This window comes from Colletotrichum jinshuiense, chromosome 5 (assembly GCF_051148585.1).
Source record: "Colletotrichum jinshuiense chromosome 5, complete sequence".
In the NCBI taxonomy this organism is placed as follows: Eukaryota; Fungi; Ascomycota; class Sordariomycetes; order Glomerellales; family Glomerellaceae; genus Colletotrichum; species Colletotrichum jinshuiense.
In genome coordinates, this window is record NC_139312.1 from 291,410 (window position 1) to 313,983 (window position 22,574).

The window sequence follows — 22,574 nt, forward strand, 5'->3', positions numbered from 1 at the left end:
AGCTTCCAGTGTTCTCCAGCGCTCCCCCCACCTCGCGGCGTTCCCTCTTCATGGCCGTCTAGTACGCGGCCGCACGCCAGTCAAGAGACGTCAAGGTCTTCGGGGTGGGCGGATCGACGCAGGCTCCGACGCTGGCGGGCGGTGCTAATGCAGGGCGCTTGGCCTTGGCAGTCTTAGCGAGCTGCTTGACGGGTACAGCGCATGCGACAGGCCCGCCACCCCCGGTACTCTAGAACTGCGCTTGGCTGCGGGTGCCGTGGGCCCCTGGGCCCCTGGGCCCCAAAGACGCCACAAGGGAAAAGTCGGTCGCTGCTGGGCTTCCTTTTCGGTCAACCTCGACATGGGTGGAAACCTCAAACCCCCTCCAGCCGACATCCAGGCCCCTCCAGTCTGGCCCCTCACCCCCCTCCGACCCGGCGACGAAGCCGTGATAGGACGCCTGCGGGTCTTAACAGATGATGATATTCGTCGATATTCATACGGTGATATCATGGCGGCCGGTCGGCTGAAACGCGGCATTCAACTGACGGAAGCGTGAACGACATTGAATTCCCCGGACTCGAGATCAGTTTTCTTGGTTTCGTCAGAATAATGCCGTCGAAGGACGAAGCTCGGACGAGGTCGCACGCTTGTTGAGATGAAGGGATCTGGATCACCGCCCGTACGGCCTGTGGCTGGCATGGGCGAGAGACAAAGTGCGACGGCGCACTATCTCCAGCCTGGTAGCTGACGACTCGATCTTTCTCCGTCCGAAGTACCCAAACTCAACCTACGCTCTGGCACGAAGTTTGTCCAGACAACAAACAACCTGGCTGGGAGATCTTTTTCCTCTTTGCGGTAGCAGCGCCGCTGTTTTTCTGCACCAAACAAGCCCGGATAGAAACGGGGAAAACTTCACTAACAGTGAACACAATCAAGGCCCCGTCTGTCCCTCCATCGACCGACGTCGGGGTCTCGAGACCAAGGCAAGGGGTTAGGACTTTCGGTCTGTCGAGTCTTTGCCAACCAATCTACGCTCAAGGAACCCATGGCCCCTTTTCTTTTCCACGCCAGGGACACACACACTCTCTCTTCTGACGTTCCAATCGCGTCTAACACTCCAAGCTCGACGGGGAAACCACACTGTCTCGCGGCCTCATTGGATCGCAGATCCCGCGCTCTTCCACCAATGCTGGCTCCCACGTCGACATCGCATCCGCCTCTCCAACCCCCTTCTCGGTAATCGATCGGGGCACCCCCCGGTTTACCCCTCTGCTGACCCCTCACCATAATCCACATCCAACACCACGGCACGGCCAAGTCAAGACAGCCATACAGCCCAAAGACAGGCCAAGGCCAGGAACCAACTGTCTTCAGTGCCGGCCTCCCGCAGAACCCCGTCCCCCCGCCGCAACGCTTAGCACCAGCACCACTGAAAATCGGCTGTGCCATTCATTGGGCGCGCACCATGCGGACTTGCGGTCTGCCTTTTGCAGCCTGAACATCTTTGATAAACACACTCAACGAGTTCAAACATTTCGCACAATTCGCTCCGGCCCGGCAATCATTGGTCGTGTTGGCCGTTGTACCTGATCAGCAGCAGCAGCCACAATCCACATCCAAGACAGGCCCTCCACCTCTAAAAACCCCTCAGGCGGTTGGCTGCGCAAGCCTCTTGTCTCAGCACAAGACAGGCCGGTGGTCGCTTCCAATCCAGCACTTTGCCCTCGGTTTCTCGACCATCAATTACTCTGCTCTCGGCGACGTCCTACAGGCCAGCCCCCTTGTTGCGCGCTCTCGCATATTCACATATTTGGCAGTTCCGAGTACAGAATAAAGTAGTTGCAAAAATAGCAAGCAAGCAGCACCCCCTTCGTTTCGAGTCCCCGGTTCGTCCGAATGGGTGCTGGGGATTCCAAGTGCACCCCCTCACTCACCATGACTCGACGGGGGGAAACCTAGGCTCTATCTCTGACATCACAAGGCCCAGCGGAATATTCCACGGACTCTGGATTTAGACTGTACAACTGGCCCGTGGCACTGTCCCCTGGTCCTTGTTGAGCGTGTCTCCAGCCCAGCCCTGTGGTTGGAGGCTACCTCCCCCAGCCACCCCTGGCCTTGCCCATATATCGACAACCATCAGTCATCCACCCACCCTTCCGCGCTCATCCACCAAATGGGCGAGCATGTGGATGAAGTGGCTGTGGTGTCGTTTTTGGGCTCGATGTACCCAAGCGGGAGTACATCAGGTTTTGCTTTGTCAAAGGCGCTGTTTGCAAGTAGCCCTGCATGCCTCTGCATAAAGATTACGACGGGCAGATGCAACAACTGAACCCTATACAGACAAACGGCTACTTGCACCACATATACACTACTGCAGGTTCCTGGGCTTGTTTGCTCCATCAAGCCCACAGTCAGGACGTCAAAGACGCGCAACACCCATGTCCGAAGCTTAAATTCTACCTATACCCGCCTGCCCTACTCACGTTGCTCCCCTTCCTCTTGTATATGAACCACCGGACCCCGACCTTTCCTCCCTCTCGCCCTCACTCTCTATAGACCAAAGGATTTGCTTCTTATACCCCTGCCCATATCCTCTCAGTCACAGGGCCGTCCTCCATCAAGACTCCAGCCACGTTTCGTTCACCAAACGTATACACCGCTGTTTTCTTTCCCTCGGCCTTGGACGCTCACTTGCCCCGCTCAGCACGGCAAAGTGCTAAGAGTTGACACTCACTTCGCATACTCATCCGGGCAACAAAGCATTCTTTTCTCGGGTGTCTCCGACCTCTCACACTCTCGTGATCCCACGCGGCACCGACACAAGAGGAAACCCTACGTCGAGCAACACCCGCCTTTTCTGTGATTCCTGAACGAGGGCATAAGTTGAACAAAGCGGGTCAGGAGGTTTTTTTGCTGGCACACGATTCACCTCTTCATCTTTGGGCAAAAATAAGATCTTGGCTGTGGAAAAGTTTCCCTTCTCACAACACCAACCTCTTTTCTTCTTGGCAGCTCAACTCCCACCTTGAATCACCTTTGCCAGATCATCACCTGTCACAAGACACTCACCGCCACTCTCTACATCTCAAGAATCAAGCATCATCAGGTAAGTCGATACTACTTCAAGGCTTATCTTGCTCTTGAGTAAAATCAGCATCACTCTTTCTCTCTCTTGCCGCTGTTTCCACTGCCAAAAATCATCATCCTCACTACATTTTTTTACCATTGCGATCGCCTCTGGATTTACGTCTTGCCCAACCTCTCTACTGCTTTTCCAATCCACACCGTTCTTCACCATCAATATTGAGAAAAATAATCCTTACTAATATCGTCCAGCAAGCAGACAAAATGAAGTCAATCATTTTCTTCACCACCGCCCTGGCTGGCATGGCCCTTGCCATGCCCCAGGCCTCTCCTAGCGGCGTTCTGGCGCCCAAGGAGAGTCCTCCCCCCTCGTGCCAGACGTCGTACAACGGCAACTTTGGCCTTACGGTCGTGGAGCTTGGCAAGCGCAGCCTTGACGTACGTAGTGTCACCATCATCTCGAGAGTCGTACCTAACAATCCCGATAGAAGCGTGGCTCTTGCACTGGCCAGGGTTCCCTCGACTTGACCCTCTCGAATGGCGTCCTCACCGACTCCCAGGGCCGCATCGGCTCCATCGTTGCCAACTTCCAGTTCCAGTTCGACGGTCCCCCCCAGGCAGGTGTCATCTACACCTCTGGATTCTCCGTCTGCAACAATGGCTCCCTCGCCCTTGGTGGCTCTACCACCTTCTACCGCTGCCTCTCTGGAAACTTCTACAACCTGTACGATCGCTACTGGGCCGAGCAGTGCTCCCCCATCCACCTGTCCGTCCTTCCATGTGGCGACGACGCCCCTGTCCCCTCCGGTGGCCAGATCGTCGGAACTACCATGGTCGCCACGACGCTCGTCACTGTCATTGAGGATGGACAGCCTCAGGTGGTTCCCACCACCATCCCCATCCCCATCTGCCAGATCGGTGACGGTCAGATCCAGGGCCACACCACGCCCTGCGGCGAGCTCCCTCCGGTGACGCGTACGGCCGCTCAGCCCAGCGCCAGTCAGCCGCCCTACACTCCCCCCGGCACTTTCGTTGCTCCTACCGCCACTACCGTTCCCACCGTTCCGCCCGTCCAGTCGACGCCTCAGGTGCCCTCGCCTTCGTCGCCCGGCTCCAACACCACGGCGACCACCAGCCTTCCCGGCACGGCGCCCACCAATCCCGCGGGTACGACTACTCCAGTTGCTCCTCCCCTCAGCGGCAGCGAGAAGATGGTGCCCGCTTCGCTTGTGGTTCTCGTCGCCTCGCTGGTGGCGGCCGCGTACATGATCTAATCAAACCTTGCTCTCGCTTTGGGGGGAGGACTTAATTGGTCAGCGGAGAGGTTAATACGCATACTTTTGCAACTTCTCACGGCCTTGCCCAGAAGATGGCACTTTTAATGGATGATAACGAGGAAACGGACTTTTTGACACTGGGAGAGAGGATGGGATTGCAGCCTTGCACACTGACAAGGGACAATGCACAGATTCCCGGGTAATTAGTACCGATAGAACAATACCAGCACGCGATTAAGCTGCAAAACAATATCGAATTGCCCCGCAATGTGACAGTGATTGAAGCATAGTCCAGCTGCTTGATGTGATGAACGGGTCATACATGTAGATGAGACGACGTGCGTCCTAAATTGGGTGGATGAAAATGCATGGCAATGCCTAAAGACCGCATCCCTGCACCGGCATGTCTGCGGGACAGGGCACTTTGCGGGGATTTAGCCGGAGATCCTCCGTGCACGGGCCCGCCCGAGCTTGCGTCGAACCTCCAAATTCCAGCACTGCGACGCAGCTCGCAGGTGACGTCTTGGCTCAATCGCCATCTTTACTTTTTTTTTCTATCAACACCCAACGAAACGTCCCTCCCTTCACCACCCACTCACCGGCCGCCGCACTCCTGCCTCTCCTCAAACAAGATGTCGGAATACTGGAAGTCGACGCCGAAGTACTGGTGCAAGCACTGCAGCATCTTCGTGCGCGACACGAAGCTCGAGCGCCAGAACCACGAGGCGACCGGGAAGCACCAGGGCGCCCTCAAGCGGTTCCTGCGCGACCTCCACCGTGGACATGAGCAGGAGGAGCGCGACAAGGAGCGCGCCAAGCGCGAGGTTGAGCGGCTGAAGGGCGTCACATCTGGGGCGCCGTACTCTGGGGGCGGCTCGTACTCCAAGCCCGGGTCGAGCGCGCCGTCGTCGTCGACGTCGGCCGAGTCGCAGCGGAAGCAGCAGATGGAGCAGCTCGCCGAGATGGGCGTTTCGATACCGACCGAGTTCAGAGGCGATATGGCAATGGCGGGCGAGTGGACGGTCACTACTACAAAGGTCATTGACGAGGACGCGCAGAGGGAGAAGCCGGCCGATGCCAAGGCCATCGGGGTCAGGAAGCGCGAGCAGACGGAGGAGGAGAGGGAGGAGGAGGAGGCCGTCCGGGGCTTGTTCAAGAGGCCCAAGAAATGGGGCAGCACGAAGAGGATGCCGGAGGACGACAAAGAGCTGGATGCGCTGCTTAGTAGCAACACGCTTCTACGACCTATCATCAAGGAGGAGGATGCACCCGCCGAGCCTGCTGTCAAGACGGAGGAGAGCCCTGCCGAGGGCGACATCAAGAAGGAAGAGGATGCGGAAGATGCTGCGACGGAGCCCAAGTCAGATGCGCCGGCTATTAAGAGAGAGCCGACGGACGACGAGGCGGGCAAACCCCTAGACCTGCCCGCTTTGGGAGACGATAGCGTCAAGAAGGAGGAAGATGCGGCGGAAGCCACGGAATCCGCGGCCCCGGCGGTGGTGTTTAAGAAGCGCAAGCCCAAGAACATTCGGCAAAAGTGATGGGGTGTTTTTTTTGGGTTTTTTTTCCCCTTCCCCCTGTTGGGTGGGGATATCTGGGGTGCATATAGCGATGGCGTTGGGACTTTGTAGATTTCACAAAAACAGACCGACAGACGGCTCAGATATGCAGCCCTCTTTTCTTCTCTTTCGTTTCAATGGATGATACCACGCGAGGAATCACTTGGGTTTCTCTCTCAGTATTGGCATGTCCTATGCGGTTTCATTATGGGCGATCAACGAATCCTTCTCGGGGGACATTCTCACGAAATGTGCCAATGGCAAGTGCCCAATGCCAGACCAAGCGGGGTCGCACGTGACTCACCGAAAGCCGCCGGCGCATCTCTTTAACGGCCTGATGTCCTCTATCCAGGGCCAGTCGGGGTTCACTCCAATCAACCTCATCCAGCGACACTTTTTTTTTAACTCTCCCTCCCCCCCCAAAAAAGGTCGGACCATTCATTTTGTCGGATATACACTTTTTTGAACCATGAGGCTTCTCAACGCAAAAGGCGATGAGGTCCCCCCCAGCAGCTAGTCCCTCCTCAATATCCCCGGCCAGCAGCTCTCAACTCGGCAAGCGCCAGGAACTCAGCGAGGACGCGGCAGACTCGGGCAGCAACAACAACGGCGGCGGCGGAGGCGGAGGCAGGGCGTCGTCGCGCCCCAAGAGGGCGCAGGTGTCGCGCGCCTGCGCCCGGTGCAAGAGCCTCCGCCGCGCATGCAATGAGTACCGCCCCTGCAAGCGCTGCGTCGACGCCGGTCTCGGCGATCAGTGCCTCGGCCTCCCGGGCCCCGTCTCCCTCGCCTGGGTGTCGGACGGCTCGCAGGCCTTCGGCCATGTGCCGCACGAGGCCGTCCAGCGCATGGCCGACCTGCTCCCCGCCCGGGTCATGGACTACTGCGTCGACCGCTTCTTCGCGCGCATGCACCCGACCATCCCCATCCTGACGCCAGAGTACGTCGCCCACCTCAAGGTCGTCGCCGGCCCCTCGGAGCCGGGCATGGAGGCCCACTGCCTCCTGACGGCCGTCTGCGCCCTGGTGCTGCTCCAGGTCGAGGAGCCCGAGAGCCTGTGGCTGCAGAACCTGATCCCGGAGAAGAACGCGCTGCACGGGCGCATGCTGTTCGAGGAGGCGCTCGCCGCGCACCGCAACTTCGCGCGGAGGTCGAACCCCAGCTTCGAGCAGTGCCTGCTCACCTTCTTCCTGTACGCCTGCCACTCGGCCCTGTTCCACCACAGCCAGGCCTTTTTGTTTCTGCGCGAGGCCACGACGCTGTTCCTGCTGCTGCGGCTCAACACCGAGTCGTCGCCGCGCGGGCTGGCCGACCGGCTGTTCTGGGCGCTGCTGGTGTCGGAGCGGTCGCACGGGATCCGGTACCGGCGGCCCGTCACGCTGCAGATCACGGCCGAGTCGCCGTCCATGGACAACGACCCGACGCTGTCCGGGTTCTGGAGCCTGGCGGCGCTCTTCAGCCCGCTCGACACGTCCTTCATCGCGCTGCTCAACCAGGAAAAGGTCGCGACGCCGCCGTCCAACGCCGCGCTGACGTACATCGAGTCGGCCGTCAACACGGCGCTGCGGTCGACGTCGGACCTCAAGGACACGCAGAAGGCGAACCTGCGCGTCACCCAGCTGTGGCTGCGCATCATTCTGTGGCAGCTGCGCCTGCGCTTCGGCTACCTGGCCGAGGAGTCGGTCCACCCGAGCATGACGTACCACTACCCGCTCGAGGTGGCCAAGGACCTCGTGCTGTCGACGCGGGACCTGCCCATCGACAGCATCAAGGTCCACGGCGTCGGGCTCACCGAGAAGCTGTTCGACATCGCCTCCGCCGCCGTCGACGTCCTGGCCCGCGTCCCCATCACCCCGTCGAGCCCCGACAGCATGGGCACGGGGCCCGAGGACGACCTCAACTACATGCGCCGGCTCATCACGCGGCTGCCCGGCGGGAACTCTATCTACGACGACCTTTTGGACAAGCACATTCAGCAGGCTGTCCCGAGCATGACGCTCGGCGGGGCGTCGAGCCACCCGACCTGAACGAGCGGGGAGGGGCGAGGGTTCATGTATAATTCACGTGGGAAACAAAAAAAGAAGACACCACACACAAAAGACAGATCAATATTCAGAAAGCAGCACGTCTGGGATTTTGTTCATCATGCATGAGATTACGCTAGTACTATATCTAGTGGTACAAAAAATATTTACTCCATATGTGAAAGGGGGTATTTTTTTTTCTCCCGACAGCTTTCAAAATAAGTGGCCACCCCGCCCCCATCCCTTGCAAAAGACGAGGGGGGGAAAGAAGGACGGGCCCGCATTATTGCTTCAACGGAAGCAATGTTATATATATATATCATTATTATTTTATCATCCCCGCCGCTGCCCCTCGTCAGTGGTCCTCGGTCAGCTTCTTCTCGCTGCTGAGCTCGTGCGAGTAGGGGTCGATCTTTGTCTGGGCGAACTGGCGGGCCGAGACGCCGTGCTCGAAGAGCAGGTCCAGCTCGGCGTAGGTGCGGCCCTTGGGCTCGGGCACGCGGAAGTAGACCCAGACGGACGAGAGCAGGCAGGTGCCGGCCCAGAAGAAGGCGGTGCGGGCGCCCCAGTTCCAGGCGGTCGAGGAGAGCTGGTAGTTCGTCATGACGTTGACGAAGATGTTGCTGGCGTTGTAGCCGGCGCGGGCGAGGACGATGGTCTTGTTCTTGAGGCGGGTGGACGAGAGCTCCGAGACGAGGGAGTAGGTGACGGGGCCGACGGTGAAGTCGTAGACGAAGGTGAAGATGATGAGCATGGCGCCGATGGCCCAGACGGAGGCGTTGGTGCCGGAGAAGGAGAGGCAGCCGACGACGAGGAGCAGGGCGAACTGGGCGCACAGGCCCGAGAAGTGGATGGTGCGGCGGCCGATGCGGTGCATGAGGAACCAGGAGCCGGCGGTGCCGACCATGCCGAGCGCGTACTGGCCCATGGACAGCGAGAAGGAGTTGCCCGGGTCCATGCCGGCCTGGGTGAGGAAGTAGGCGAAGTAGCCCATGAGGTTCTGGCCGCCGAGCGTCTGCACGAGCCAGATGCCGACGACGATCTCGGTGCGGCGCAGGTCGACGCCGCGGAAGCAGTCGCGGTAGGTGACGCCCTCCTTGGTGCGCTTCTCCATCTCGTTGGTGTGCTCGATCATGGCGATGGTCTCGTCCGGGTTGAAGTTGGGCTGGTTGCGCGACGTGAGGCGCAGGAGCGCCGTCTTGGCCGCCGCCTTGTCGTTGTGGCGGACGTACCACCACGGGGACCTGCGCGGCGTGTAATTAGCATTTTGGAAATAACAGCAGCGATAATAATCATAATACGAAGAGATGAAAGTGAAAACCAATGAAGACGAATGGCCAAAACAAAATAAAAGTGCCGCGGGTTATGCATGACGGGGTGGGGTGTAGACTCACTCAGGTGCAAAGGCCACGCCGATGAGGATGGGAATGGGCCACACCCACTGGACTCCAAAGGGAATCCTGTACGCCCACTCGTCCTTGTGGTGGAACGAGCCCTTGTTGACGGCAGCAGAGAAGAATTGACCAATGACCTGGAGCATGTGTCAGAATTTCGTGTCTTGACTTGTTTCCCCCTTCTTTCCCTGTCTAAATAGAGGCAGTGACTTACCCAGCACATGTTGATAAAAGTCGTGAGATACGGTCTGAGGACGACGGGGGCGACCTCGGAGGCATACGCCGGCGTGACGCTCTGGAAAGCACCCCAGGGAATTCCTACCGAAAAACGTCAGCGTTGGATTCCGAATGACATGACTCAGCGTGGCCGGCCCAGCCAAGGACACTCACCCCCCCCCCCCCCCCCCCCCCGGGGAGAGCAAGAAAGGAAGAAGGGAAAAAAGAAAAACTCACCGCAGAGAACCTCCCCGAGCACCAGGATCTTGACGTTGGGCGCGAAGAAAAGGACAAAGATGCAGGCGATCATCATGACGAGGAAGCCCATGGTGGTGACGCGGTAGCCGTAGCGGTCGGCGGTCCAGCCGGCGATGATGAGGCCGAAGACCTCGCCGGCGCGGGCCCCGTTGGACAGGCCCGACTGCCAGGCGGCGGAGACGACCCACTTGTCCTGGGCGGCGTTGTAGGTGCCGTACTTTTGGTTGAAGACGGGCGACGAGTAGAGGTTGCTGAGCAGGGCGAGGTCGTAGCCCTCCATGATGAGCGTCGACGAGAGCAGGACGGACCAGCCGATGGCCTTGGGGTACGTCTTGATGGCCTGGAGGAGCGTCATCTCGTGCTCGGCGTCGGCGGCCTGCTTGGCCTCGGCCGCGAGGTCCTCCGGGTGCTGCGTCGTCGCCGCCGCCGCCTTAGCCGCATCGTCTTTGGCGGCGATGTGGTCGTCCGAGAAGGACTTGTGTTGGTGGATGCCCGTTTCCTTGTCCTCTGCGAGGGGGCTTGCAGGGGGCTTTGGGTCGGCCATATTTGTAGGCTTTGCTGGTCCTTGGAGATGCTGCTCAGGAGAGGAGCCGTGCTTGTAGAGAAAACGGACGTATAGACAGACCAAGGACACAGGAAGGAAGGGGGACTGGGGAATGCGCGGAAAGTCAGTCGCCTGGGGAGCGAAATCAATCCGATGGGGAGGGCATTCGCGTCGTTATATACCCTCGTCGATGGTAAGACGGGATGTGAGGGCGAGAGCCGGCAAGCAGGAAATAAAATAAAAATAAAGAAAACCGTTCGTGGTCAAAGTAGCACTATGGACGCAGTAGACAAAAAAGAGGGAAGGGGGAGCGAAAGGGAAAAAAAAAAGGCTCTTCCTAGCACAGTAGCAAAAACGCCCAGCCTTGAACCGTGCGTGGTTCCCAATAGGCAGAAGGATTGAGTTGACAACCGCTGTCGGGCTTGACAGGACGGGGTTGGCGTGCGTGTGTAGTGTAGCGTGCGTGAGAGTATCGCTGTATTGGTTTGAGTGTGTGCACCTACAAAGCTTGCGATACCCAGTACATGGGGGCTAAGCCAAGCATCCAGCTGTCACCTGGAATAGCCCGATGAAGCAAAATCGAAAGCAAAAGCCGACCCTGGGAGGGCAAGGGGCCAGCTTTCGTTGTCGAATCAGACCGTGTTCCCAACTCCATGGGAAAATATTGTGGGGAAGCGGAGGGCGAGGAGAGACACGGGCATTGAGGAGCGTTGTGGGGGTGGCGGGGAGCCACGAGATTGGTCTTTTGATCCTCCTTCTAGATGTCTTTGAAGGGTCTAAGCGGCCGGTGGCTCGATCTGGCGGGAGAAAAAGGCTTCGTTGGATGTTCTTCGAACCCTGTGATCATGTTTTTGATTTGTGCCAAGGGTCTGACGGTGCAGATGGCATCCATTCTCACGAGGCGGCAACAGGAGACTCCGCCGGCGACAGGTCTCAGGGCGAGCGGCATGACGCTATTCACATTTTTCACGAGTCGAGAGCTAAATTACCTTGACTTCCCGAGCCGGGCTCCAGGCCTCCCCCCCATCGGGACGGATGGCCCCTAGTCACCCACCATCTCCGAGTAGGCTGTCCTCTCCCTGCTTTCCCCGGATTTGGGACAACATTCTAGACTTCCCCTGTTCTCCAGACTCGGCGCCCGAACCCATCACCACCTCTTTTCTCGGTGTGCGCCGGCCCTGATTGGTCGGCGCCTGTGACGTGAGTGGCTCCCCGGGAGACAGGGGGCCGGGCGGAAGGTGCGGAGTCTAGCGGAGCAGCTCCGGCTGGCGAACCGTCCCATATCCAACACCAGCAGGGGAGGCGGAGTCTCCGCCGGCGCCCTTCGTCGTTTTCAAAAAAAAGTTGCTTAGCCATATTATTGCCAATTCATCCCAAGATCTTCCGATGCCCGCCATGGGCGACAGGTGCGGGGTCGCCTGCAGGCAAGATCCAGAAACGAAAGCGCGGTCCGGCACTCAAAAAACACTGCAAAAAAAAAGTTGGCATGTGAGTGTGACACAAACGCCCGCCGCATCTCCGCTTCTTCAACATCAACCCACTATCTTTTCGCATGAGGTGAGGGGGGGCTTGTGGAGGGTCCGGAGGGGTGAGGGGAAACCACGGCAAACAATCAGCAATTACATAGCAGAGGGCGGGGAATCTCTCCCATCGGCATCTCCACCGACTCGACGAAACACGATAAACATGTCTTCCACGCTGCCTCTCACGGCCCTTTTGCGGAGTGATTCCACGGGCGCGGGATGCCGCCCTGGGCAGAGGTAGAAATCCTCGCCCGAAAACGTCCCCAAAGTCTCCCCACGTCGAGCACGCTCGCTCTTCTCTCCGCTGCAATGTCATGCAGCCCGTCGCCCACGCCAATTTTCGGGCCCCAGCCGCTGGTGGCGGCCGTCTCAATTCCGATGCAGTCCTCTCCCGCGCGTGGTCAAAATGCGAATCGTTCCCGGCGCGTCTGATCTCTAGTCTCTGACCACGGATCTCTCCCACACTCGACGCCGGCTCCTTTCCCACACTTGCCTCTCTCTCTCTCTCTGCCCCCCCCTCGTCTGTCTTTCTCTCTTTCCCCCCTCCCACACCATTGATCATCGCCCATACAGTACTGAGCAGAAACGCCGGCACCCCCCCTCCGCCGCAATGGGATCTCTCGTGTGGGATGACGAGAACCGCTGGGTGGGCAAGCAGCCCTGGTGGAAGGACGCGACCTTCTACCAAGTCTACCCGGCTAGCTTCAAGGACTCGGACGGCGACGGCTGGGGTGACCTCCCGGGCCTCATCGGCGAGGTCGACTACCTACACGAGCTCGGCGTCGACGTCGTCTGGGTCTCGCCCATCTTCGAGAGCCCGCAGGCCGACATGGGCTACGACGTCTCCGACTACCAAAAGATCTACGCCCCCTACGGCACCGTCGACGACGTCGACACCCTGCTCGACGAGTGCCACAAGCGCGGCATGAAGGTCATCCTCGACCTCGTCGTCAACCACACCTCGGTCGAGCACGACTGGTTCAAGCAGTCGCGCTCGTCAAAGGACAGCCCGAAGCGCGACTGGTACATCTGGAAGCCCGCGCGCTACGACGCCGACGGCGTGCGGCACCCGCCGACCAACTGGCGCGGCTACTTCGCCGGCCCGACCTGGACCTGGGACGAGCGCACCCAGGAGTACTACCTGCACCTGTACGCCCCCGACCAGCCCGACCTGAACTGGGAGAACGAGGCCTGCCGCGAGGCCATCTACGAGGACACGATGCGCTTCTGGCTCGAGCGCGGCGTCGACGGCTTCCGCATCGACACGGTCAACAAGTACTCCAAGCGCACCGAATACGCCGACGCCCCTGTCACCGACCCCTCGTCCCCGCACCAGCCCGCGCCCGAGATGTGGTGCAACGGCCCGCGCATCCACGAGTTCATCCGCGAGATGAACCGCAAGGCCCTCGCGCCCTACAACGCCGTCTCCGTCGGCGAGCTGTCGCTGACGCCCCACCCCTCCCAGGTCATCCCCTACGTCTCGGCCGCCGCCAAGGAGATGGACATGGTCTTCGAGTTCTCCGTCATCCGCCTCGGCAACGGCAACGGCTTCGGCGCCAAGTACATCTACCAGCCCTTCCCGCTGTCGACGCTCAAGGCGTACACGGCAACGTGGCAGTCCTTCATCGAGGGCACCGACGCCTGGGCGACGGCCTTTTGCGAGAACCACGACAACGGCCGCGCCGTGTCGCGCTTCGGCGACGACTCGACGCCCGAGCTGTGGCGCGCCTCGGCCAAGACCATCGCCGTGTGGCAGGCCACCATGTCCGGCACCCTGTTCATGTACCAGGGCCAGGAGATCGGCATGACCAACATGCCGGCCGCCTGGGGCATCGACGAGTACAAGGACATTGAGAGCGGCAATTTCTACTCGGAGGCCGTCGCGTCCGGGGACGCGGAGCGCATCGAGAAGACGATGCACGGGCTGCGCATCCTGGCGCGCGACCACTCGCGCATCCCGTTCCAGTGGGACGACGGGCCCAACGCCGGGTTCACGCGGGAAGGGGCGCGGCCGTGGATGCGCGTGCACGACGATTACAAGGCCATTAATGCTGCGAGGCAGCGGGGCGACCCGGATTCGATCCTCGAGTTCTACAAGAGGGCGCTGCGGCTGCGGAAGAAGTACCGCGACGTTTTTGTGTTCGGCTCGCACCGGCTCATCGATCCGGACAACGAGCGGACGTGGGTCATTCTAAAGGAGAGCCCGGCGCCGGCGGATGGCAAGGAGGGTGCGAGGAGGCGGGCGCTCGTCGTGATGAACTTTTCCGGCGGGGAGGAGAGCGCCGGGGATGTGCCGGGGCTGCTTGGGTGCAGAGCACATGAGGTGCGGTTGCTGGTCGGCACGCGCGAGGGCGGCGAGCTGGTGAAGGGGGTTGCACCGGCCCTGAGCGGGTGGGAAGCGAGAGTGTATACCAATTTTGACATTTAGAGCGATACCACGGATGATGGCCTTACATAAAGGTCACGCTGCAGAATTTACGGAATCTTCTTAACTGTATGTACCCTTGACCAATCATATGCGACATTGTGCTCAGCCTGCTGCATGTTGGCGCCGAGGCCTCGCACCATTGCAATCGGGCGAGAGCCTGATCTTGAGCCCTAAAAGAGGGTGAGGGGTATTCGCTGCCCATCATTGTTCTCTTCGACTCACTTCTGCATTCCCATGTCAGTTTCCCAGGCTAGATCTTCTATCTAACAGACTGCGACCCGGAAACGCATCCTCTTGGGCGCAATTCATCACATCTCCATCGACCCAACCGTCTCTTTGTTACTTCTTCACCCTACACCATGGCGTCCCACAAGGCTCTCGACAGTCCAGAATCCTATACCGTCGGCTGGATCGCTGCTCTGGCCATCGAACGCGCCGCTGCAGTCGCCATGCTTGACGAGGAACACGCACAGCCAACGGGGTTTTCAAGACACCAAACCGACGCGAACGTGTACACTTGGGGTCGGATGGGAGAGCATAATATCGTGATTGCCTCCCTTGCCGCCGGTGACTACGGGACTACCTCAGCAGCCACCACCGCCTCGAATCTCCTTGCCACGTTGCCTGCCATCCGTATTGGTCTGCTTGTTGGTATTGGAGGCGGCATCGCTCGGCCAGACGAAGATCGGGATATCCGTCTCGGCGACGTTGTTGTAAGCCAGCCCGATGGAACAACAGGTGGCGTCTGCCAGTACGACTTGTTCAAGGCGAAGTCTGGTAACAAAAAAGAGCGCAAAGGCTTCCTGGGAAGACCTCCGACGGTGCTCCTCAATGCACTTACCAGCATCCAAGCCTGTCATGAGCTAGAAGACTCCAAAGTTTCAGAACTCTTGCAAGAGATGCTGAACAAATACCCTAAGATGGGGAAGAAATCAAAGAAAAACCCTGGCTATATCTACCAGGGATTCGACAACGACCGCCTCTTCCAGTCATCGTATGAACACGTCTCCAAGCTAGACTGTCGCGACTGTGATGTAGATGAGGAAGTTGAACGCGACCCTCGAGAGACCGCTAACCCCGAAATGCACTACGGCATCATTGCATCCGGCAATACCCTGGTTAAAGACGCTGCTGCACGCGACCGAATTGTGGCTGATGTCGGGGAGGACTGTATCTGCTTCGAGATGGAAGCCGCTGGCCTTATGAACCACTTTCCCTGTCTTGTCATACGGGGTATCTGCGATTATGCCGACTCTCACAAGAACGATCGATGGCAACGCTACGCCTCGGCCACTGCCGCTGCGTATGCCAAGGAATTCCTCGGACATGTGCCGGCTGTGGAGGTCCAGGAGACAAAGAGGGCGCTGGAACTTATTCAGTCTGGTTAGTCATTACCCACTGTTTGACGGCATAGATGGGAGTTGCAATGAGCCACAGCATCTGGTACTAGGTACAGTACATTCGCTAACTGTAACTAGTCGAGAATAAAGTAGATATAATTCAGAAAAGCACAATTGCGATGAATGCTACGACGGAAACAATCAAGTCCGATCTTCAAACCCAAAAAATAAAGCGCTGGATTTCTCCTCCTGATCCGTCTATAAACGCCAACCATGCAAGAAAGCTCCGTCAGGAAGGAACATGCGCCTGGCTCCTAGAAACCCCCATTTTTAAGGCATGGGTCTTAGGGTCTCGTCAACACTTATGGCTGCATGGGCTCGCAGGATGTGGCAAGACTGTTCTCAGCTCGATGGTTCTTGATTATTTGACAAAAAGAAACGACCATCTTGTCCTCCACTTCTTCTTTGACTTCAGCGACACAACAAAGCAAACCGTAGATGGCTTGCTTCGGTCACTTGTTTTCCAACTCTACCAAAGCGGGGTTAGCTCCACTACGCATCTCGACAATTCATTTGAAGCGCATAAGGATGGTAAGGACCAGCCTGCTGCAAAGGTCCTCCTAGACATTATATACAAGAGCCTTACAGACCAGAAAGGAGTCTACATCGTTTTCGATGCTTTAGATGAATCTACCACAAGGAATGAACTTCTCATGTGGATACAGGACTTTTCATGTAGGCCAGAATTAAGTCATATCCAGATGATTTACACTAGTCGGCCAGAATCGGAGTTTCTTCAGGTCCTTCCCCCCTTGATTGGCGAATATAGCTGCTTCAGGCTAGAGAAGGGAGCTTTCGACGCCGACATTGGCTCTTATGTGGCCAAAAGGATTCAAGAAAGTGACTTTTCACGTAAGAACTTATCACCGGATCTACTAAAATTGATTCAAATCAAAGTTGGAAATAGAGCAGACGGAATGTGAGTTTGTCCTATTTTACTAGTATTTTATAGGCATAACTGACATCCAGAACAGGTTCAGATGGGCAGCCTGTCAGTTAGACAGCCTGGCTAGATGCCCAAGTACCAAGGCGATCAAAATGGCTCTTGATGACTTACCTCAGGATCTGAGTGAGACGTACGACCGGATGCTCGAAAGCATACCGAAAGACCTTGGGAGTAGTGCAATGCGCCTACTACAGTTCCTTGTCTACTCTGATCGACCTTTAACGGTGCCCCAGGCCGTGGAGATAATTGCTACAGAAGTAGAAGAGGAGACGCAACACTTCGATATCGACGCCAGGGTGTTTAGCGAATCAGAAGTTCTACGATATTGCCCTGGCTTAGTGTCGCTCGTCGAGGTCCCAAAGTTTAACGAGAACATAAAGGAACTGCACCTTGCTCACTTCTCGGTTAAGGAGTTTCTTACATCCAAAGTCGCTTTTGACCTCACAAGCGCTAGTATTGTAATCACAAGGACATGCTTGACGTATCTTGCAGATATAAAGGGCAGCCACAGTGACATTAGAAGGGATTTCCCTCTGGCGCGATATGCTGCGCAAGTCTGGACAAGATTCGCTGCTTTGGCGGAGACGTCTGAAGACGTTGTTCAAGCAGCAGTCGGGTTTTTACAAGATGAGATAACCTTCCAACGATGGGGTCGGTTATTTCACGATGATAATCATTGGACAGATGATCCAGGCCCTCCGGACGGATCGAAACTCTATTATGCATGTCTAAATGGACTCTGTCGAACTGCAAGACGCCTGCTAGACCTGGGAGCAAGAGTAAACGCGCAAGGCGGCTTACACCGCACCGCCCTTGTTGCTGCCTCTTCAAAAGGTCATACAGAGGTTGTACAGTTGCTCCTAGATAGCGAGGCAGAGGTCAACGCGCAAGACGGCTACTATGGTAACGCCCTTACTGCTGCCTCTTTAGAAGGTCATACAGAGGTTGTACAGCTGCTCCTAGATAGCGGGGCAGAGGTCAACGCGCAAGACGGCTACTATGGTAACGCCCTTACTGCTGCCTCTGACAGAGGCCATACAGAGGTTGTACAGCTGCTCCTAGACAGCGGGGCAGAAGTCAACGCGCAAGGCGGCGACTATAGTAACGCCCTTACTGCTGCCTCTATAGGAGGCTATAAAGAGGTTGTAAAGCTGCTTTTAGATAGCGGGGCAGAGGTCAACGCGCAAGATAGAGACTCTAGTAACGCCCTTACTGCTGCCTCTAACAAGGGCCATATAGAGGTTGTACAGCTGCTCCTAGATAGCGGGGCAGAGGTCAACACACAAGGCGGCAACTATGGTAACGCCCTTACTGCTGCCTCTTTAGAAGGTCATATAGAGGTTGTACAGCTGCTCCTAGACAGCGGGGCAGAAGTTAATACGCAAGGCGGCTACTATAGTAACGCCCTTACTGCTGCCTCTTTAGGAGGCTATATAGAGGTTGTACAGCTGCTTCTAGATAGCGGGGCAGAGGTCAACATGCAAGGCGGCTACTATAGTAACGCTCTTACTGCTGCCTCTTTAGAAGGTCATATAGAGGTTGTACAACTGCTCTTAGATAGCAGGGCAGAGGTTAATACGCAAGGCAGCTCCTATAGTAACGCCCTTACTGCTGCCTCTTTAGGAGGCTATATAGAGGTTGTAAAGCTGCTTCTAGATAGTGGGGCAGAGGTCAACACGCAAGGCGGCGACTATAGTAACGCTCTTACTGCTGCCTCTGATGGAGGCCATACAGAGGTTGTACAGCTGCTTCTAGATAGCGGGGCAGAGGTCAACACTCAAGGCAGCTCCTATGGTAACGCTCTTACTGCTGCCTCTAATAGAGGCTATATAGAGGTTGTAAAGCTGCTTCTAGATAGCGGGGCAGAGGTTAACACGCAAGGCGGCGACTATAGTAACGCCCTTACTGCTGCCTCTTTAGGAGGCTATATAGAGGTTGTACAGCTGCTTCTAGATAGCGGGGCAGAAGTCAACATGCAAGGCGGCTACTATAGTAACGCTCTTACTGCTGCCTCTTTAGAAGGTTATATAGAGGTTGTACAACTGCTCTTAGATAGCAGGGCAGAGGTTAACGTGCAAGGCGGCAAATATAGCGCCCTTACTGCTGCCTCTAATAGAGGCTATATAGAGGTTGTACAGCTGCTTCTAGATAGCGGGGCAGAGGTCAACACGCAAGGCGGCGACTATAGTAACGCCCTTACTGCTGCCTCTTTAGGAGGCTATATAGAGGTTGTACAGCTGCTTCTAGACAGCGGGGCAGAGGTCAACATGCAAGGCGGCTACTATAGTAACGCTCTTACTGCTGCCTCTAATAGAGGCCATATAGAGGTTGTAAAGCTGCTCCTAGACAGGGGAGCATAAGTTAGTGCAGAAGGTAGCAGTGTCATAGAGGATCCAGAGACAGCTAGGTGAGGTCTACCCCTAGCAAGTGTGTGAATATTGTATTACGGATACAGAATGGAAGGAACTATATTTGGGCTCTATTCTTTCCTGGTAGGATCTTGATCCCCAGGAGGGCCACGGCACTAGGCACCATAAAAGCGCCGTCTGCACCTGCGAGCTTATAAGCGAAAGAATGGCTGATGAGATGCCAGAGCGCCTACTAGGCATCAGCGGCCAAGAGAGTTTTTTTGTGGCTGAAAATACTGCTTACACAGCCGCAAGCAAGGCAAATGCTCCTTGGGTCAACCTGGGGCCGTTATTCTTTAGTCTGCAGGTGGAACAATGTTATTATACGGATAGGAGGCCGCGATTCAAGAAGCCACGTCTCTATATACTCTAAAATCATCAGCAATAGGAAGAGTGACCGCAATTCCTGCTCTAAACATCTAAGAATTAGATTAGCATCGGGAGCCATCAGCTTGATTAGGTGGGATGGGCGCAGGTCTTAGCAGCTTACTTAGATGGGTTGGATAGATGTTGATGAAATAATAAGCCCAGCTCTCCTGGATGAGCTGACTAGAGGCGTAACGCCATCTTCTATAACAAACTGATTTTCTAAGTGTATATATAGAAAGAAATACACTTTCAAGCAAGCTGTATACACTTTATCAGCTCTTAAGGGATATACACAAGTGCAAATGACTAAATATGCTGTAAAATGCATCTTTTTTCTCTATACTAAATTGATCGTTTGATTATAATGAAATCATGTAATTCAAGAACTAGAGAGTTGGTTGTAGCAACTGACAAGTAAACCCCTAAGCAATTAAGGCTGCTGACAAACTCTTGCTTATTCCAGTATAGAGATTATATAAAGTGTCCAACAAGTCCTGCTAATGAGACTCAACTACTAAAGTTTTTTGTCGATTAACAATTATATCAACATTCCGGCTGAGATTCTAATAACAATAATAATAATAATAATAATAATAATAAAAAGAGATGCAATTAAACTTAAAAGAGATAAAATGGTTCATTTGCATGGCTATAAAGGTTTGAAACAAACGTAATGTATGTGACTCAATCATCACATCCTCACCGTCATAAGACGAGTTGGGCGGATGGCTGAGGATATCTTCCAGCGCCCACTTGACGGCAGTGGCGCTGACCTGCGGTACGTCACGCTCAACGACTGTAGGGGTTATCTTCTCGTCTCCTCGAGCATCCGTCGCAGAGCGGGATGACAAGCCACCCTTCGTGTTCGGGCACGTCGGCTCCTTGGCCCAGGCCCGCAGTGCTTTCTTAAGGTTCTTCTTCATATCCTCAGCAGAGATCGTAACCACGGCATCGCAGCAATACGCCGAAATGCCGCCACCACACAGAAACTTGTCCTTCTCCAGTGCCACCTTGATCTTGCCAGCCGGGCAGTTGGCGTTGCAAGTCTTCTGCCCGGCATACGGAGTCAAACCCAGAGCAAAGTTGTCGTACCATTGGCAGTTCTTCCAGTGTGCCCTGCTCGAGTCCGACTCGTCGCAGCAATACGGCCTCCCGCCGCGGCGACCATTGCTATCTCGACAGACTTGAGCGCCGCTACCGTCTCAGCTCCAGGCGATTGGCATGCTGTACGTGGAGCTCCAGCTGCACGGCTTTGTGCTCGTGCCGGTAGCGCAGTTGTGTTCCTTGCCGTACCACTTGCACTGGCGATATATGTCCATGGATGACGAGCCGCCATCGCAGCATGCCACTTGCGCCTTGCCATTGTTGCAGCCGGCCTTGGTCGAGGCGATCACTATGTCCGTGTCATGAGGACAGCCAGGGTTGCATTTTCCACCGTTGAAGAAGAGCCACTGGCATGTCGGCTGGTCTCCCGGAGGATAACAGAACACACGAATGCCTCTACCATCACAGCCCGTATCGTCGTACATGAGCTCTCTCTGGTTATTTCCGTACGGGTCAATACGAGGCACACCTTTCCAGCCACTGGGACACCCCTGGCCGCAGTTGCTCCAGCGACATTGCTGCTTGGTGATGTCCTTGCTGGACTCGCTGATCTGCATCTCTTTGAATATCCAGGGATACAGATGTTGGAGCTTTCCGTGATCGTAGTCACTGCCTGGGACGTGCACCCAGTGACGGACTGTAGCTGCTTCGAGTACTTGCCGTCCGTCGTGTCCTGACTGATGGCCCATACCATGGCGCCGCCGAGGCATTGGCTGCGGGCGAAGTCGAGCTTAATCTTCCAGGTATCGGCGTCGTCGTATGTCATCCAATCGCGGCCGCTTTTGAGGATCTTCACGGCAGCTGCCTTGTCGAGAGATACGCTCGATCCCCCGGAAGATATCCTTCGGTCGACTCCGGCATTGGAGAGTACGCCGACGGCATCAGAACATGGGCCCTTGGGGGCGCCAGAGCTGAAAAGGCAGCCTGGAGACATACATCTTGGATCAAACGCGGTGAAGGTGCGCAAGTAGAAGGCAAGACCCAAGTTGACCTGGTCGGGATCGATCTGGTTACGCCAGAGAAGGTCTAAAGCGTCCTCAATCTCGGTGAGGTTGGTGTGGGAGTTGAGATGGTTTCCCAGCCATGATTCAGGTGTGTCCCAGGAGCCCTACACGCGAATGAAAGAGTCAACTTTGTTTCAATATAATGAACCTGAAATGACGGGTGTTCTTACCGTGGAGATCATATGTCATGACTTTGAAGAATTCCACATGTTTGGCGATGTTGATGATGTCGAAATGCTGCAGGTACCAGTACGAGGCTGGGACCGCAATGCTCAAGCCGTTTTTGGCACCGTTCTGTGTGAGGGCACTCTTGATATTCCACAGAAACTTGGGGAAGTTCTCAAAGTCTTCGCCACAGGATACTCCCAGTCTTTGTCGATGCCGTCAAAGTTGTAAGTGTTTATTAAAGAGACAAGTGACGAGATGAAAGCCCTCTGGTTCACCTCGGAGCGCGCAATATCCGAAAACGTCGTGACCGTAGGACCGGGATCGTTGAATTCCTACCCGCCAATGGCGAGAAACACCTTCAGGTTGGCATCGATGCGTTTCTTCTGCGTCAACTGGCAGTAGAGTTCAGTGTCACCCTCTGCTGCCGGACCGACCTGGAAGGTTTTCGGATCAATACTGGCAAAAGCAAAGTTGAGGTGAGTGTAGACGCCATCGGGTATGTCTGAAGGCTTGAACTTGTCACAAGCTCGGCCGGGCGCCCAGCCTTCGTAGTATCCCACAACTCTTTTCATGGGCAGAGATTTGGCCGAACAAGATGGGCGGTTGACCTTCTTCTTGCCGCAGAACTTCTCGGTCAAGCCACAGTATTTGGCGTCACATTATGTTAGTGATGCAGCTAAAGGGCGTGGTACGTGTAAGCGAAACTTGGGAAGGACGAATTATCACCCCCATTTCGAACAACAAACGTTCAGAGGACATTTCGTGTGCTCATCATATTCGGCGCCGTAGCCTCTGGGGTCACAAATGGGTTTGGCATCGCATCCCGCGACACAGTTGTCCTTGCTACAGACTGCACAGAAGTCATCCTTAGTATGAAATAGTCACTCTG

The 22,574-nt window shown here is 56.2% G+C and overlaps 7 protein-coding genes across 7 annotated transcripts; 5 read left to right on the forward strand and 2 right to left on the reverse strand.

Moving 5' to 3' along the window:
• Positions 1 to 3,330: 3,330 nt before the first annotated feature.
• EsH8_V_000071 (uncharacterized protein) lies at positions 3,331 to 4,340 on the forward strand (the record flags this gene model as incomplete). Its single annotated transcript, XM_083272587.1, has 2 exons — positions 3,331 to 3,504; positions 3,555 to 4,340. 2 exons carry the CDS (start codon positions 3,331 to 3,333, stop codon positions 4,338 to 4,340), a joined length of 960 nt encoding a protein of 319 aa, XP_083125302.1.
• A 635-nt stretch (positions 4,341 to 4,975) lies between these two features.
• Positions 4,976 to 5,884, forward strand: EsH8_V_000072 (uncharacterized protein; the record flags this gene model as incomplete). The annotated part of the gene is made up of 1 exon (XM_083272588.1): positions 4,976 to 5,884. The coding sequence occupies one exon, from the start codon at positions 4,976 to 4,978 to the stop codon at positions 5,882 to 5,884; it is 909 nt and encodes a 302-aa protein (XP_083125303.1).
• Positions 5,885 to 6,396: 512 nt separating this feature from the next.
• EsH8_V_000073 (Zn(II)2Cys6 transcription factor) lies at positions 6,397 to 7,926 on the forward strand (the record flags this gene model as incomplete). The annotated part of the gene is made up of 1 exon (XM_083272589.1): positions 6,397 to 7,926. One exon carries the CDS (start codon positions 6,397 to 6,399, stop codon positions 7,924 to 7,926), a length of 1,530 nt encoding a protein of 509 aa, XP_083125304.1.
• A 352-nt stretch (positions 7,927 to 8,278) lies between these two features.
• Positions 8,279 to 10,335, reverse strand: EsH8_V_000074 (general substrate transporter; the record flags this gene model as incomplete). The annotated part of the gene is made up of 4 exons (XM_083272590.1): positions 8,279 to 9,167; positions 9,318 to 9,454; positions 9,532 to 9,635; positions 9,771 to 10,335. The coding sequence occupies 4 exons, from the start codon at positions 10,333 to 10,335 to the stop codon at positions 8,279 to 8,281; spliced, it is 1,695 nt and encodes a 564-aa protein (XP_083125305.1).
• Positions 10,336 to 12,468: 2,133 nt separating this feature from the next.
• Positions 12,469 to 14,286, forward strand: EsH8_V_000075 (alpha-glucosidase; the record flags this gene model as incomplete). The annotated part of the gene is made up of 1 exon (XM_083272591.1): positions 12,469 to 14,286. One exon carries the CDS (start codon positions 12,469 to 12,471, stop codon positions 14,284 to 14,286), a length of 1,818 nt encoding a protein of 605 aa, XP_083125306.1.
• A 359-nt stretch (positions 14,287 to 14,645) lies between these two features.
• EsH8_V_000076 (uncharacterized protein) lies at positions 14,646 to 18,992 on the forward strand (the record flags this gene model as incomplete). Its single annotated transcript, XM_083272592.1, has 3 exons — positions 14,646 to 15,669; positions 15,765 to 16,605; positions 16,661 to 18,992. 3 exons carry the CDS (start codon positions 14,646 to 14,648, stop codon positions 18,990 to 18,992), a joined length of 4,197 nt encoding a protein of 1,398 aa, XP_083125307.1.
• A 459-nt stretch (positions 18,993 to 19,451) lies between these two features.
• Positions 19,452 to 22,257, reverse strand: EsH8_V_000077 (glycoside hydrolase family 18 protein; the record flags this gene model as incomplete). The annotated part of the gene is made up of 6 exons (XM_083272593.1): positions 19,452 to 19,459; positions 20,113 to 20,525; positions 20,703 to 21,103; positions 21,148 to 21,539; positions 21,688 to 21,887; positions 22,022 to 22,257. The coding sequence occupies 6 exons, from the start codon at positions 22,255 to 22,257 to the stop codon at positions 19,452 to 19,454; spliced, it is 1,650 nt and encodes a 549-aa protein (XP_083125308.1).
• Between the last annotated feature and the right edge of the window lie 317 nt (positions 22,258 to 22,574).